At 41.5% G+C, this 15,705-nt stretch overlaps 1 protein-coding gene and 1 long non-coding RNA gene across 3 annotated transcripts; one reads left to right on the plus strand and one right to left on the minus strand.

The window, feature by feature from the left end:
- The first annotated feature begins 565 nt into the window (after positions 1–565).
- pdpk1b (3-phosphoinositide dependent protein kinase 1b) lies at positions 566–11,542 on the plus strand. Its single transcript, XM_017465971.3, has 14 exons — positions 566–724; positions 3,756–3,950; positions 4,953–4,995; positions 5,678–5,815; positions 6,216–6,360; positions 6,541–6,638; positions 7,023–7,098; positions 7,226–7,294; positions 8,120–8,216; positions 8,517–8,690; positions 8,825–9,054; positions 9,178–9,235; positions 9,341–9,493; positions 10,016–11,542. The coding sequence occupies exons 1-14, from the start codon at positions 701–703 to the stop codon at positions 10,127–10,129; spliced, it is 1,614 nt and encodes a 537-aa protein (XP_017321460.2). The 5' UTR covers positions 566–700; the 3' UTR covers positions 10,130–11,542.
- Positions 10,578–15,625, minus strand: LOC108264478 (uncharacterized). 2 transcript variants are annotated; one of them, XR_001812429.3, is made up of 5 exons: positions 15,468–15,625; positions 13,886–13,950; positions 12,841–13,362; positions 12,530–12,592; positions 10,578–12,007 (listed from the first exon to the last, which is right to left on the minus strand). It is a non-coding gene; the product is annotated as an uncharacterized LOC108264478 (long non-coding RNA). The 2 variants fall into 2 exon arrangements; XR_006980839.2 differs by having other exon boundaries at positions 10,578–12,592.
- Between the last annotated feature and the right edge of the window lie 80 nt (positions 15,626–15,705).

Below are 15,705 nucleotides of genomic sequence, written 5' to 3' on the forward strand. Positions count from 1 at the left end.
AGGAGTTTGTTTACAGTGAACATTCTCTTCCGTGACATGACGTGTTGGTATGTCCCGCATTCTCTTTTGCGACACACTCAAAATATGTATGTTTTGGTTTATAGTGTATATATAGTGCATAGTGTATATATAATAAGTTAGCGAACTGAGACGCAGCACGTGTCTGGCCTGAGTGCGGTGTCTGTGATTGTTTCAGGAAACCTCCGTCGCAGATACCGTTAATAAGACAAAAAAAGAGACTTTCCTGTGTCTTTCATAGACTGGGATAATAAAGTTGTTTACATTGGACATTCCTTACAAAAAATGTTCAACAAACGTCTCCCTGCAGAAAAAAAAATCGTCACTACATCAGTTACACGTTAATTTATTCACACAATGTACTAGAATGTGCGCATTGATATAAACCTTGCAGCCGGAACTACTTTCCGAAAATGTATTCAACACGTTGTGACCAATCAGAATTGAGAATTCAACAGCGCTGTTTAATACGCGCTCAGCTGTTGTTGTGGTGTTGTCTTTTTTCTTTTTCTTTTTTACTTCCGCTAGAGGGCGCGCGCGAGCTCACCGTGTCCGCACCTCCGTGACTGCGGTAACGTTGTTGTGAAATGACGTCACGGCGGTGAAATGCAGGCGCAGTGGCGGCCATGACTGCGGGCTCTGTGATTATTTAATCCGGATTAAATACTGGCGGAAAACGTCCATGGCAAGAGCCACGAGTCAGATGGTGAGTATCAGGGCTGCGTTCCCGGCGCTGGCTCGAAGCCGCCGGTCCGCGCGGCACGCACCGCGCCCGCTTGATAACATTTCTCCTGCGGGGCCTTCGGTTCAACCGCGGCGGTGGCTAGGCAGTTTAGCCTGCTTTGGGGCTAACCTTGTCCGGTTTGTTATTTTATTCCGCATCCGTATTCCGAGTGTTCCGGTTTGTAGCGCCGTGATTGGCGGGCTCGCGGCACTTTCCTCGTCTGTCAACAAATCGGCGAGTAGCTCGTGTGTACGAATTTCTAAGGCAAGGAGGCGTGGTTTGGCGAAATACGGGTGCGAAATGAAAATTGTTGTAAAATACCAGCTAACATCTTTAGCATAATAGTTGTCCGTTAGCCGTGTTTGTTATAGTAGAGGGGCAGTGTTGTCGTTTTACTTGTGATAATAATTCATTTACGCCTTATATTAGTTATATGCTATTTAACGTCATGTTTTATTATTCGCCCAACTGTCAAGCCTTTTATATTGTATCCAGTGGGACGTCTAGCTCCCTAGCTAGGATGCTAACTGCGGCAGCTAGCTAAATAGCTAGCTAGGATGCTAACTTATGTTACATCTAACGATAACGTGAATCGCTCGTAAATATATTGAACACGTAGTGAGAACTCTCAGAGCTTTTTGTGTCGGTTGTCTAACGTTTATTTCGAGTCGGGGTTGCTAGCATTCGGAGTTAACGCCTTAACCCGGGCTCTGTGCTAGCTGGAGTAGCTAAGCCTAATTGACTTGACACACAAACAGATTAAACTTCAAAACGTCGTCATTTCGCCCGTCTCGGTTTTATGACGTCAGTGAAAAGACTGTTCGTGGTAAGTAGGTAGGTCGCTAGTTGGTTGGTTGGTTAGTTAGCTGTAGTGTCTGAGTTAGCGAGGCCTCTGGCTAATGAGTGGACTTTTGACTTGAAGTGCACTTCAAGCCATGTTTCACTGCTGCTCTGTGTGTGTGTCAATGTCAATAACATCGTGATGTAGCGAAACGCAGGACTTTTTTAAAATTTATTTGTATTTATAAATTTATTTTAATGTGTCTTGTGTTCACTTGCTATACTTAGCACCATCACTTTATAAAAAGAAAAGAGAGAGGAGAAGAGGACGAGTGTTTTCGACCTTCTGAGTCGGAATCGTAAGGAAATGTTTGGGAATCGTGAAAGCCCCACCCCGTGCACTGAGGTCCCCACAAACCCTGAATAAAACTCACAGCACAGTGTTTCAGTGTCAGAAGGACACTTTACACACCTTCACAAAGGTGTGTGTTTACACAAGGCTTCCAATAAACACAGCGTGTGAGGGTATATCGAGACAGGATTCCCGTTATCATTTACGCTGTGTCCGTCGCAAGTGGTTGTTCTGCACCATGTTTCCACTAATGTTGTGGAAAGTCTTCTCCTTTACCGACCTCTACTCCTCTACTCCACCCACCCCCCCCATCTTGAAGTTAATAAGAGTCCTCTATTGTGAAGATTTTCCCATCTTAGGATACCTGTTATGAAGCGCTGACACTGGAGACTCCTTCCGTAAATGTTTAATAACATCCATCAGGCATAGATTTTAGGAAGCATCCACCTTACAAGTCCCCGCGTAAGCTGCTACCATAGAAATGATAACGTATTAGAGCTGCTGTTACAGAAAACGAGCCACCTCCTGACCAATCAGAATCCAGAATTCAGGAGCGCCATAGTGGATACGGATAACGCCGTTAAAATAAAATATAATGTGGAAACCAAGTGTGATAAGACGTCGATTTTGATCCCGGAACCGAAATCGCGAAATTAAATTTGAAATGTTTGGTTAGCACTCTGAAAGTGATATCGCCCCGAAACTGTGGATCAGATCAGATTTGACTGACACAGCACCAGTCTTGCACTGACCCACGGGACTTAAAACCTTTGAGTTGCACGTAAGCTGCGAATGGAAGCTTGCAGACTCTCGCCGATAAAGCCATATTCGTGTGGTTATTCGTTGCTCCTATTTTCCACTTGTGAAGTCAGCGTTAAAAAACCTTCCTGCACAAGTGCAGCACCGATTCATCGCTAGCCTCATCTACTGTGGTGTCCTCATAACGTTCACTAACTGCTGAAAGTTATGTTTATAAAAGAAAAAACTACTTTCCCTCAGCCACTGAAACCTTCCTTAGATTAGTCCGTACAGGATTTCACTGAGTTTTTTTTTGTGATTATCATGGCCAAAAATGCTTGATTTTGCTGCGACTTTTTAATGCTTTTTTTCTTTCAGAAAACTAATTGAATTGTTGAAGTCACAGTTGCACGAAATTGTTTCGAACGGAGTGATGTTTGTCGGTAACCGAGACCTTTTAGCTGTACTCATGTTCGACGCACGTGAATCAAAGATTGCTTTCGCTGAATGCGCGTTGTTATGATGTCACATGATGCAGTAATGTTGAGAAAGCTCCTCCGGATATAAAGGAGTTCCCTTGATTTCATGTTAATTTGTGCAATAGCACAATCTTGTCAGGACCGTTGAACGATAAAAATGTAAAGTGAACAAGTCAGAAATTCGTGTATAAAATAGTTACAACGTTAAACGTCACGCTTTATACCACGGCACTGACAGATTCAAGATTCTGATTGGTCGGAAGGTGTTGATGATGAGTTTTCCCGCAACCTTAAATGTAACTACAAACGGTTTAATAAGTATGAAGTTGTTTATTTAAGGAATAAATAATTGTAATCGTTGGAATTTTGTTGTGGTGTAAGAGGAATTTGTGGGGAAAATAATCAACTTTGTGGTGGTACCAGCACCTCCTTAACGATTTGTTGATGGTTTATAACCACGCCTCCAAGTGTGTTGTTGATCTATCAGTAGTCTGCTTTATTCTTAGCGTAACTCGTACATCTCATCTGATCTCGGCTTGGCTCAGACGGTACCTGTGCAAGAACGGGAATCTCGTGCAGTGGAAATGGTGAAAACGTAATGATGATACGGATTATTTATCAAACGCTCGGATTATTGACTTTACGTTTTTGTTTGTTTGTGTAGTATGATGTCGTACCCCTCCACTCCTCTGGTCTCTGCCCGTGTCCATCCATGGTAAGAGGTCAGCAGGAAGCACCCCATCGCCACGGCAACAGCATGGAGGGCCAGGCCCCGCCCCCTCAGCTGACTCAGACACGCAAGAAGAGACCTGAGGATTTCAAATTCGGCAAGATCCTGGGAGAGGGCTCCTTCTCTACGGTATGTCCAAATGCATTCATATTTCTAAAAAAAAAAAAAAAAAGCCCTGCAGATGTTCGGATCAGCCTCCAGTCCTTGTTTTCCATCGTTGGGTTATGTTAGCTTATGGTAGCTCGCTATCTAGTGTTAGCGGTGAAATTATGAACGTGTATGAATATGAGGTCAAAATCCTTTGGTACGTCATGAGACCTTAGCAGATCTGTGAAATTAAATGACGGCGATTTCCTTCTTACTAATTGCAGAATTCCATATATGGACTCAAAAACACGCCCACATTCGAAATGCTCAGAATTGAGGAGACATGATCGCCTAACTTAAAACATCGCTTGTTGTAGACGTGTTGTACATCAAATTCTTCTTACAGGTTTGGGAAAGACTTTAGTAACTTGTTTGATTTACATTTATGTCAGAATAGACTGTCATTAGTCATTTTTTAGATTCTGTTTTCATAAAAAAAAAAACTACTACAAAAATAAACAGTACTGATTGTACCATTAAAACTGTACTGTACTTTTTAAAAGAAATAAATAGTAAAGTAAATAAAAGAGAGACATCCAAACGGAACCAAAAAGTAACACTCCAAATAACAAATAAAAATGGAGTTGTCCAAAATTAATTTAAAAAAACACTTCAAATAATACAACAAAATCTGTCAGCAATGGTTTTTATTTCGCCTCTAGAGGCCGCTCTCATGAGGGCCTCAAACACACACATGTCCACTCTTAGAAATCACCTGCTCTCCTTTCTTACTCATCCCCGCCCACATACCTACCCACTCGTTCACTGCGTTATTAAGTGATAATGAAAAGCTCTTCTGTCTTCTCCCATAACAACAGCTTTGATGCTAATGGTGTGTGTGTGGGGAGGAGGGATGGATGGATGGATGGATGGATGGATGGATAAATAAATAAATAGATGGAGGGAAAGAAAACAAACCGTGAGTCTGGATAAAGGACTGGAACGGGCTTTTAATTTGGTGTTTGTCATCTTTCTGTGTCGTAGGTTGTCCTGGCGAAAGAACACTCAACGGGGAAGGAATATGCAAGTAAGGAAGTCTCATGTGTCCCCAATGTCATTATATATGTTAGCTTACAGTTAGCTACCAAAATACAAGAACAACAGGTGAACCATCAGTCAGCCAGACAACGTGGGTGCGCAAAGTACTGAAACTTTTGGTACCAGAGATTTGTAACTGTTTTTTGTTCCCCTCATGTCTGCAGCAAGAAATATGGACCATAACGCAGTTTTGTGATCAGGTTTTCTCAGCCACGTAAAACACCTAAGGAACATAACTTGGTTTAAAATTTTCATGGTGAAAGATACATGCTAAAGGTACAAAGGTGTACACTTGAGGGTACCACCCCAGCAACAAGGAGAAGTACAGTTTAGTGCTTCCAGATTGACACTGACCTGGCCGGAACAAATTATAATTAGGGGTGTGGCTACCAGTCATTCAGGCCCCACCCTCAAGTGCCATTTTAACAGTAGCTTGATATCTATTGTAATCAGTTACCAAAAAAAATCCCACTGGAACTGTTTTCCATTTTACAGTACGTGCTTATAGCATGAGTAGTCCAAATGTTGAGAAGATGGAAAAAAGTGTGTGTGTGTGTGTGTGTGTGTATTAGCACCCTTTGGAAACATAATGTCTAGTCATGCAGACCCCAAGCCTTTTCCTGAGATGTGTAATATGCATTCTGTGTGTGTGTGTGTGTGTGTGTGTGCAGTTAAGATCCTGGAGAAGCGCCACATCATGAAGGAGAACAAGGCGCAGTACGTGAAGAGAGAGAGGGACGTGATGTCCAACCTGGATCACCCATTTTTCGTCAAATTATACTTTACCTTCCAGGATGAGGAGAAGCTCTGTATCCTTGATGCTTTTCTCCCATAGACAGCTCTCTGGTCTACATGTTGGCTTATCTCTTTTAACAACAAATGCACAGTCACATGTTCCAATACTTTTGCTCACCTACAACTTGGGTGGTCTGATACAAAACGCACTGGGTTCTAGCACGTCTGCATAGAAAATATCAGGGAATAAGTGTTCAGTCTACAGCCAAATAAAAAAAATGGCCTTGCCACTCCAATAGTTTCAGAGGGGACTATATCTACCTCGTCACTCAGGAGCTGTGTGGTAGATTCTGTCGAGCGTATTGTGTGAGATCACAGAAATCCAGAAACATTGTCTGCTAATTGAGACAAATAAAATGGACCTTTTTACAAACCGTGGCTTGTGTCCTAAAATGTTTCCTGAGCACTACGCAGATTTCGGTCTGAGCTACGCTAAGAACGGCGAGTTGTTAAAGTACATCCGCAAGATCGGTTCCTTCGACGAGACCTGCACACGGTTCTACTCGGCCGAGATCGTCTGCGCGCTTGAGTACCTGCACCAGAAAGGCATCATTCACAGGTTGGGCTCGTGAGCTACGGTTCTAAAGCACGTTCCAAACACAAGGACACGCTTATCACGCTAGATAGTTACATCGTAATGTTCATTTAAATCACTTTTTTTTTTTGGTCAGCTTGATTAACTGATGTTTGTGTACGTAACTTACCTGACGTGTGTGTGTGTGTGTGTGTGTTCCTGCAGAGACCTGAAGCCAGAGAACATTTTGCTCAGTGAAGACATGCACATTCAGATCACAGACTTCGGCACAGCCAAACAGCTTTCCTCTGACAGCAGGCAGGGTAAGACACACACACACACACACACACACACACACACACACACACACGCACGCATACACACACAGAGGTTAGTACTCAATAAAAACCTGAACAAATAAGCTATTAATCATGTTTAAAGGTCATTCAATTTAGCTTGGTTTACATGATTATTCTAGCATCAGTTAGATTTTTATTTATGAAAAGGAGACGTCATGGTTTTTTGTTTGTTTGATTTGCTTTTAAAACAGTTCTTGTTATATTCAGTGTTGTGGAACATCCACAAATGAAGTTGTTCTCATTTCCGTTATAGCAATTGCGTTACCAAGGCAACCACAAAGACAATTCACAGCTTTACCTCTGACTGCTACAAATCACGTTTTTTCAATGCACGTTGTTTGTTTACAGCTCGAGCGAATTCGTTTGTTGGTACGGCTCAGTACGTTTCCCCAGAGTTACTGACTGAGAAATCTGCCTGTAAGAGGTAAGCACTTATTTACAATATGGTTTCGCACACAGTGACGCTTATTATTATTATTATTATTATTATTATTATTATTATTATTATTATTTCACGACGTTTATGTTGACAATTCGCTTTGTTTCTTAAGTTCGGATCTCTGGGCGTTGGGCTGTATTATTTACCAGCTGGTTGCCGGGCTACCACCATTCAGAGCAGGGTGAGTGTATGCTTCCTGAATGCTAAACTGAATGCGAAGGCTTTTTCAAATCAAACATCCAAACTTTACACTTTTGTGTAACTATATTTTAGTGTAAGCAGTGGGACCAAACCTTGGTCTGTTCGAGTCCAGCCAGTTAAATTCAAAATAAAGGCCAATATGTTTCTCTCAGAAACACTGAAACACGCTGATGTTTGGGTGAGGTGTATTTTGGTGTAGATTCGACTGGTGTAGATTTGGGACTGACTGTTGCTTTTTCAGTCAGGGAATCAGCTCTTTTGGGAGTAGATCCCGAAAAAGAACCGATTCCAAAAAGAGTTGATTCCCTGTCTCAAAAGTAAGAGTGAGGTCTCGAAGCTTTGGGGTTATTTTTTTTTTTTTTAGATTGACTTCAAGCTCCGTCAGAACTTACACAGTATAAGTTCATCAGTTCACTGTCCTGCTTTTGGTTCATGTCGAAGGAGCTTGGAGTCGATCCCCCCCTTTCCGCCCCGCCAAAAAAAAAAAGAGAAAGAGTCGATTGTCAAAAAGGAACTGACGTAAAAACTTTGAGATCGACTCTTACTTTTCAGTCAGAATTGACTCATTTTGGAATCGATTCCTTATTTGGGATTGACTCAAATGGCAAACCACAAACTCGCCGATTCGAATTCAAATCGTTTTGCTACTCTTTGCGTGAAGTGATGTAGCGTGAACCGCAGCGAGCTTCAGAATATAGGCCAAATATACGACAATGAAATTCGTCGCTAGCTGTTTTTATTATCCTGAGATTTTGGCTAATTCCACTGAAACGAACGGAATTGAATATCCTCTTTTCTCTTACAGGAACGAGTATCTTATATTCCAGAAGATTATTAAATTAGAGTACGAGTTTCCTGAGAAATTCTTCCCCAAAGCCAAGAATCTAGTGGAACAGCTTCTGGTGAGTGTCCTGGGTTTATTTTATTTATGTTTTTGCCACACATAGAACCTTGACATACCTTGAGAAAGGACGTATTGCAGCATTGAGAGAAATGTTCAAGAAACTAAAAACTTTGGAACTTTTGTGGAAATGTTTTTATTTATTTTGTTATTAATATGGGGATTTCTGAGGCAGGAATGTGTGTATGAATTCCTGCATAAGGCCCAAAGCTGAAATATTTGTACTTTCTTTGATACTAACTCTCTTACACTGTATTTATTTATTTATTTTTATTTATTTATTTATTGTAAAATGTGACAGTTTTTGGATCCTTGCAAGCGGATTGGCTGTGAGGAAATGGGCGGATACGAGCCGCTGAAATCCCACCCTTTCTTTGAGACGATCAGCTGGGACGACTTGCACCTGCAGACTCCGCCCAAGCTTACGCCCTACCTGCCCGCCATGTCTGAGGATGATGAGGACTGCTACGGGAATGTAAACACACACACACACACACACACACACACACACACACACCCCTATATAACTAAAACTTTACCGGACCAATGTCTAATAATTTACATATTGTCTCTCTCTCTCTCTCACTTCTCTCTCTCTCTCTCTCTCAGTACGATGACCTCTTAAGCCAGTTCAGCAGCATGCAGGTGGCACAGCCCGGCCCTTCGCCCTCGTTGTCCGAACCGTCAGAAAGACCACTTCCTGTCTGTAACCCCGCCCCCAGCGTGGATCAGTTCATACATGTTCATGAGCTGGACAGCAACAGCATGGAGCTAGACCTGCAGTTCAGCGAAGAGGAGAAGCGCCTCCTGCTGGACAAGCAAAGTGCTGCAAACCCATGGTACAGACAGACACACACACATCAAACATGCAAGCACACATACTGTGTAATTTGTCAGTGTATACACTATAAATATTTTAGAGAAGCTTCACTAGTGTATGTGTGTGTGTATGTGATTTGCAGGCACCAGTTTGTGGAGAATAACCTTATCCTGAAGATGGGGCCAGTCGACAAGCGTAAGGTGAGGTCCAAATCTGCTTTTGTGACATAAAGAGGAGTGTGTAGTGGTAATGTAGTGTGTCTGACATGATGATTAGAGATGATGTAAAGGTGTGTGTGTGTGTAGGGTCTGTTTGCCCGGCGCAGGCAGCTGCTCCTGACTGAAGGTCCTCACCTGTACTATGTTGACCCGGTGAATAAGGTGCTGAAGGGGGAGATCCCCTGGTCACCGGAGCTGCGGCCAGAAGCCAAGAACTTCAAAACCTTCTTCGTTCACACGGTGACACACACACACACACACACACTGTCATTTTTCTTTAGATTTCTTTTTTTCTCACTTTGTTTTTTGCTTTCTTTCTCTCGTTCACCTTGTCTTTCTTTCTTTCTTTCTTTCTTTCTCTCTCGTCCACCTTTTTTTCTTTCACCTTCTCTTTCTTTATTTCATTCTCGTTCACCTTCTTTCTTTCTCTCGTTCACCTTCTTTCTCCCCTTCTTTCGTTCTGTCTTACTCTTTTTCTCTTTCCTATTCTCTGTTTGTCTCCCTCCTCTTTATTTCTCTCATTCTGTCTTTATTTCCTATGCTTTCCTTCTTTCTTTCATCCTGTCCTTTTCTTTCTTACCCTCTCATTTTCTCTTTCATTCTTTCTACTTTTTCATCTTTCTTTTGTTCTCTCTTGCTCTCTTTCTGTCACTCTCCTTTCTTGCTCCCCATTTTTATTTCTCTCTCTCTCTCTCATATTCTCTCATTGCAGTAGCCTGTAGAATGATTTCTTTTCTCATCATGACTTTAAAAATGTTTCAGCCGAACCGGACGTACTACCTGATGGACCCGAGTGGCAACGCTGACAAATGGTGCAAGAAGATCCAAGAAGTGTGGAGGAAGATCTACCACAAACACCAGAACCCCAGCGTATAGGAGCTTTTTCCCCTACGGCCACGCCCCCCACCCCTCAGCACCCCTTCGACCAATCACAGAACAGGCACACCTCCACCGCTTTCTCGCTGTTGCTCTTCGTCTGTCTCTTTTCTCTCTCTGGATCTTATTGCAGGGGGTGTGTCCTGTCTGTCTGTCTGTCTGTCTGTCTGTCTGATTGGTCTGCATATAGAGTTAAGGCGGGTCCTTTGCCCTGATTGGCCACAGTAGCTGGTCTAGCCGATCTGATTGGAGGATGTGGTGGTTTTGTGTTTTTTTTTTTGTTTGTTTTTTTTTTGTTTGTTGGTTTTTTTTTTTTCTCTCCCAAAATCCACAGAAAATACAAACCTGAACAAAACAACAAAAAAAGAGAGACAGGAAACCATTGCAATCATCACCTCACTGCAGAACTATGGGTAATGTAGTTCTCCTGAGGGTAATCCATCACCTACCCCCTCCTCCCACAAGGCCCTGAGCCAATAGTGCGACTGATTTTCAGTTCTTATTTTATTATTATTATTTTTTTTTTGCTTCAAATCATCTGCAATGGGAGTGTGTGTGTGTGTGTGTGTGTGTGTGTGTGTGTGTGTGTGCACGCCTAAGTGGAGACGTGAGTGTCTGGATATGATTGGATGCCTGAGAGTGTGTATGTGAGCACATGTAGTTCCTTCTTTAACTTGGGCGTTTTTAACAGGAAGGAGATGAACGTGTGTATGACTATGAGTGTGTATATATGTGTGTGTGTGTGTGTGTGTGTGTGTGTGTGTGTCTCCTCTTCCTGGTTGGTAACTGATGACTGTGATGTATAGTTGATGTAATAATGAACTTTGAGGCGAGTGCGGTGAGGCGAGGCGAGGCGACTCTTGGATCCGGGTTTTGTATTTTTATTCTTGTATAAGGTTATTTGGGCTCTTCTCCGTGCGGGGGCCCGACTACTCTGTGTTATTTAAATTCTAATATATGAGAATCATATTTGGATTGAAGTCACGTTCGAGGGCCTTGCTGTGTATGTTTTTTTTTTTGTTTGTTTGTTTTTTTTGTTTTTTAAATGTAAAGCCTTTGAATGTGAAGAATTATTGTAAACTATGATATTTTACAGCTTTTGGTTTTTTTTTTTCCATTCTTTTGTAGTTTTTTTTTTTGTTTGTTTTCTTCTTACTATATCATAAACATTTTCTATTTGCTCAGTGATCGACTCATATTCTGATAATTTAAAGCCTTTGCCATTCACGTTCACAGACCCGTCCCATGTGTGAGGGAGGGAGGGGTGTGTGTGTGTTTGCGCGTGTGTGTGAGCACGTGTGGGCGGAGCCTGCGTTTGTGTTTGGCGCTGTGTGTATTTTTCCTCGTCCAGCTCTCGAGCTCGATGCCACCTAGAACTGAAATAAAGCATGTAGGGGTTTAGGCCGACAGAAACTTGCCTCCTGTCTTTTTTCCCTCTCGAGGAACAGATTAAGGTCTGTCCTGTCTTATAGTAGTAATAACTGTAATTGAAATATTCTAACATAATCACTGACCTCACTGTTAGAAGTTCATTCTCAAGGTTTGAAATCTTCCCATCAAACTGGGTCCTGTTTCTAAGATTGATCTGGAATATTTTGGTCATTTTCAGGCCTGGGGATTAAAAAAAAAAGGTTGGATATTATGGATGATATCAGAAACACCCAACACTATGTTTCTTCACTAGTGCAGCATCCTCACTAATGGCTGATTTGTAACTTGAAAAAGAAAAATTATTTCCCATGACAACGTGTCTGTATACACGGCCGTGGTGCCAGATTGAGAATAATCCACCCGTTCAGCGTACACGCTGGATTTGTAGCTTCCTTTGATCATATCCAGTCAGGGGTCTCCTTTATCAAAGCGTGCGTAGACCAAGTTCTAAGAAACACCAGGACACATGAGACATTTGGTATTTCTCACACTTTCGTGTACTAAACAGACGTTGACAAATCCATATTCTAAATTGATGTGCTTCAATTTAATAGACGGCCATTCTCGTTTGCATAGATGGCAAACAACTTCCCATTTAAAAAAAAAAATGCTTAGTAGCCTGCTCGATGTGCTGCTTGTTACGGATGTAAGATTGGTGTCACAAGGTAGAGCAGAACAAAAAAGTTTATTTGCACGTTTATAAGTAGTAACTTATAAGTTACAACTTTTAAGTTGTTGTTGACTGTCTCGTAAATGTAACGTGTTGCAGTGTGAGAGACGTGAAGGAAAGGTAAGACGTGTTGTTATTTGAGCCGTCGTTTCTTTGGGAAACACCAGACCCGTCAAAAATCTCTCTCTTTAACTAAAAGCCTGACAGCCCACTATACAGTTTTTACTCCTCAGATTTGATTTAAGATCTTATGTGCTGGCTTTATACTAGCTTTATCAGGAGTATCTACTCAAACTCACCAGAGGCACTCTGATCTCTGCTTCATCCTTCCACGCCAAAGGTTCTGCACGAAAGCCAATTCACTGAAAGGGAAAGGACACTGGACATGAAACGATGCACATTTGTTTCTTGTAGTGCTTATTTTCACTTCATGGTATGTCTGACCAGTACAAATTTTCTCAGTTGTTCTCTTAGTGTAGTCTCTGTATTACTTTCACTGTTAAAAGTTGTAATGTTGCATTCATATATAAAGAAGTGAGCATTTTGAACTACTAGACAAGTCGGACCTCACTGCAGGACCTGGTGCCTTCAGAGGAAGGAACGAACTTACCTACAGGTGTTTGTCCTTCTCAAGGATGAGTGCTTAGAAAGACGAGCAGAGTCTTGAACTGTGACTCTCATAGTGAACCACATGCGTACCTACTCAATGAGCCACCAGAGCAGACAAGCACTGTGCTATGAGTCGTGGATGAGGAGGTTGTAGGATGTCAGATGCGGTCTGTCCATATTTAGGATAAACAGACTGCTCCTCGTGAAGCTCCATGGTTTTGTGGGAAAGTGTTTGTCTCTTGTTGCTGAGCTCAGTGGTTCAAGTCTCGCTGTCTTTTATTTTCCCTCAATCATCAAGACTGTGAAAGATAAATGCACAAAAATAGTTGTGCTATCAGTCAGAAACTATGGCTCACTGTGTTGGTGAGGGTGTTTGTGTTAGTGGTACTGGAAATCAGGCATTGAACCCCAACAAGGGTGTTTCATTCATTCATCCAGGCAGCATCCAGGGCTCAGTGGTTTAATGTGTGTGGGGCTGAGATTCCTGGATCAAGTCCCAAGTTGTGAAGGAATGCAGGAGTTACTGTAGATGAAAAGTATGTTTTTAAAACATAAATGTGTATAATAGTAATGTGTAAAACATAATGTGTATTATAAGTAAGTAGCCAGAAATGAAAGTGTGCAGTGAAAGAAAGACAGTGATTAAGATCTTCCTTCCTGCAGGTTTCATCTCCAGATAAAATCGAACACCTGTTTTAGTTGATCAAGAACTTCTTAAGGCAATGATTAGATGGTCAGTGCACCATTCCGGTTGGAGATAAAAGTCTTCAGGAAGGTAGATCTCCAGAAACAGAGTTGCTGAGTAATGGTGTACGTGGCTGATATAGAAGAGCAAGTAAAGATAGTGATAGTGTGTGTATATTAAAGTAGGTAAATGAATGGAAGAAGAATAAAGTATATATATATATATATATATATATATATATATATATATATATATATATATAAATATATATAAATAAGCATAAAATTTTGTAATATAATAAATCTATATTACATATAGAAATATATAGAAATATATATTTAAAAATATAATAAATAAATACCCTGTCCAGGGTTTACCCCGCCTTGTGCCCGATGCCCGGGATTGGCTCCAGGTTCCCCTTCGACCCTGAAGAAGGAATAAGCGGTAGAAGATGGATGGATAATAAATAAATTATAATTAAAAGAATAATTTATATATATGAGAGAAGAGATAACCCAGAGTAGCATAACCACTCATTCCACCTCTCCAGGAGCCCAAGGTAGAACATACTGGCTTTCACTCTCTTTGCCAGATTTAGTGCCCCACTGGGTTCCAGCACCTTCAGCACAGGCCTTGATCCTGTGTGGTATTGCACCACAGAGGGACACACCCTTACACGTCTGAGCCACCAGTACCTTCTGACAAGCGCTCACTTTTTAGGGGGGTTTATCTTTTACTTTACATCACTTACACACTTGTAAAGAAAACTCGTTCCTTCCACCTGAGCTGAGGTTTGAACTCGGATCCTGAAAAGCAATCCACCTGCTTACTTACCCAGAGTCACCAGTGCCTTAAAAAAAACTTGTATTTTTTTGGGATGTCTTTTCAATGAAAAGGCCTACATTTCATGCATTTGAGCCCAGGCCTGAACCCTGAGCATGAGTATGAAAAACACACTGCCCTGCTTGCTGAGCCACCAGAGCAGACTGCATACACCATGCTGTTTGAGTAATACTTTTTCTTCACTTGCACCTGTAGACCTGTAAAATCCTGTAGGTAATTGGACTGTAAGCATTACAGGTTTGAGGCTTGTGTTGGTGCCATGTGGTGGCGCAGTGGGTTAAGTTGATGTTGTATAATATCAGCATCTCTGGTTTGGTCCTGCTCATAGAAACGTGGATGTGATTCTCTATAAAGGACTTAGACTTAAATCATGTGCAAGTGACATCAACAAAAGAACTGTGTGTCTCTTAATAACAAGCCGACAAAAACCAATCTGACATTGTTAAGGCATTTACATTGGGTAGGAGCACCACAGTTTAACATCGGTCTACACCAGTATGAGTTATCACTCAAAATACGTGTGAATCTGAAATGATCGACAGCTGTGCAGGTGTTTCGTTTTCTCTGATATTAACTGGAAGCCCTGCCCGCTTCCACAATCTCACATCAGTCATGTTTTGGCTGGTTTCTCATCTGGACTCCATTTTCTTGCTTGAAAGGTGCTCTGACGCATCGCCCTCGCTTTCAGTCAAGGTAAATGAGAATGACTTGAGTTGATTAGACATCAGTTTACTATACTTTATCACAGACATTTCAGCCAATGAAAAAAAAAAACAAGGTCAACAGTCTCACCAAACAATATTAGGCAAGCGTCGACTCTAAAAATTTACGTTATTGATTTATTTAGAATCTAGTGCTGTTATATTATTAGGCTGGTATTATTTTTTAAATGTGATTGTTAACGACGCAAGTCATTGTTATACACACTTGAGAAAACTAAATGGGGGGGGGGGGGGGTCTAATTTAATTGAATTTGATATTTTGAATATAAAAGACGTTTTCTAATATAGTTTTGATTTGGTGTATACTTTATATCTTGGATTTTAAACGATGATGGGACAAAGAAAGAAAAAAAAAGCACAGCTCAATCACCCGCTTACCTTTCCAACAGTAACTTTGGAGTGCCGAATAATAGAACTGCAGCGCCACTTCAGTCTTTTAGTCTGTCCAGCTCTGTCACGTCCTCACACACAGACCCTCCAGGATTTTGCGATCACAGAAATGATTACAAAAACAAGCAAACTCCAAGATGCAAGACGCATCATGTGACGTCATCACGACGCGCACTTAGCCAAAGTCCTCTTCGATTCACGTGCGTCCAACACTAGTAAAGATAAA

Source organism: Ictalurus punctatus, chromosome 1, assembly GCF_001660625.3.
Source record: "Ictalurus punctatus breed USDA103 chromosome 1, Coco_2.0, whole genome shotgun sequence".
Lineage (NCBI taxonomy): Eukaryota > Metazoa > Chordata > Actinopteri > Siluriformes > Ictaluridae > Ictalurus > Ictalurus punctatus.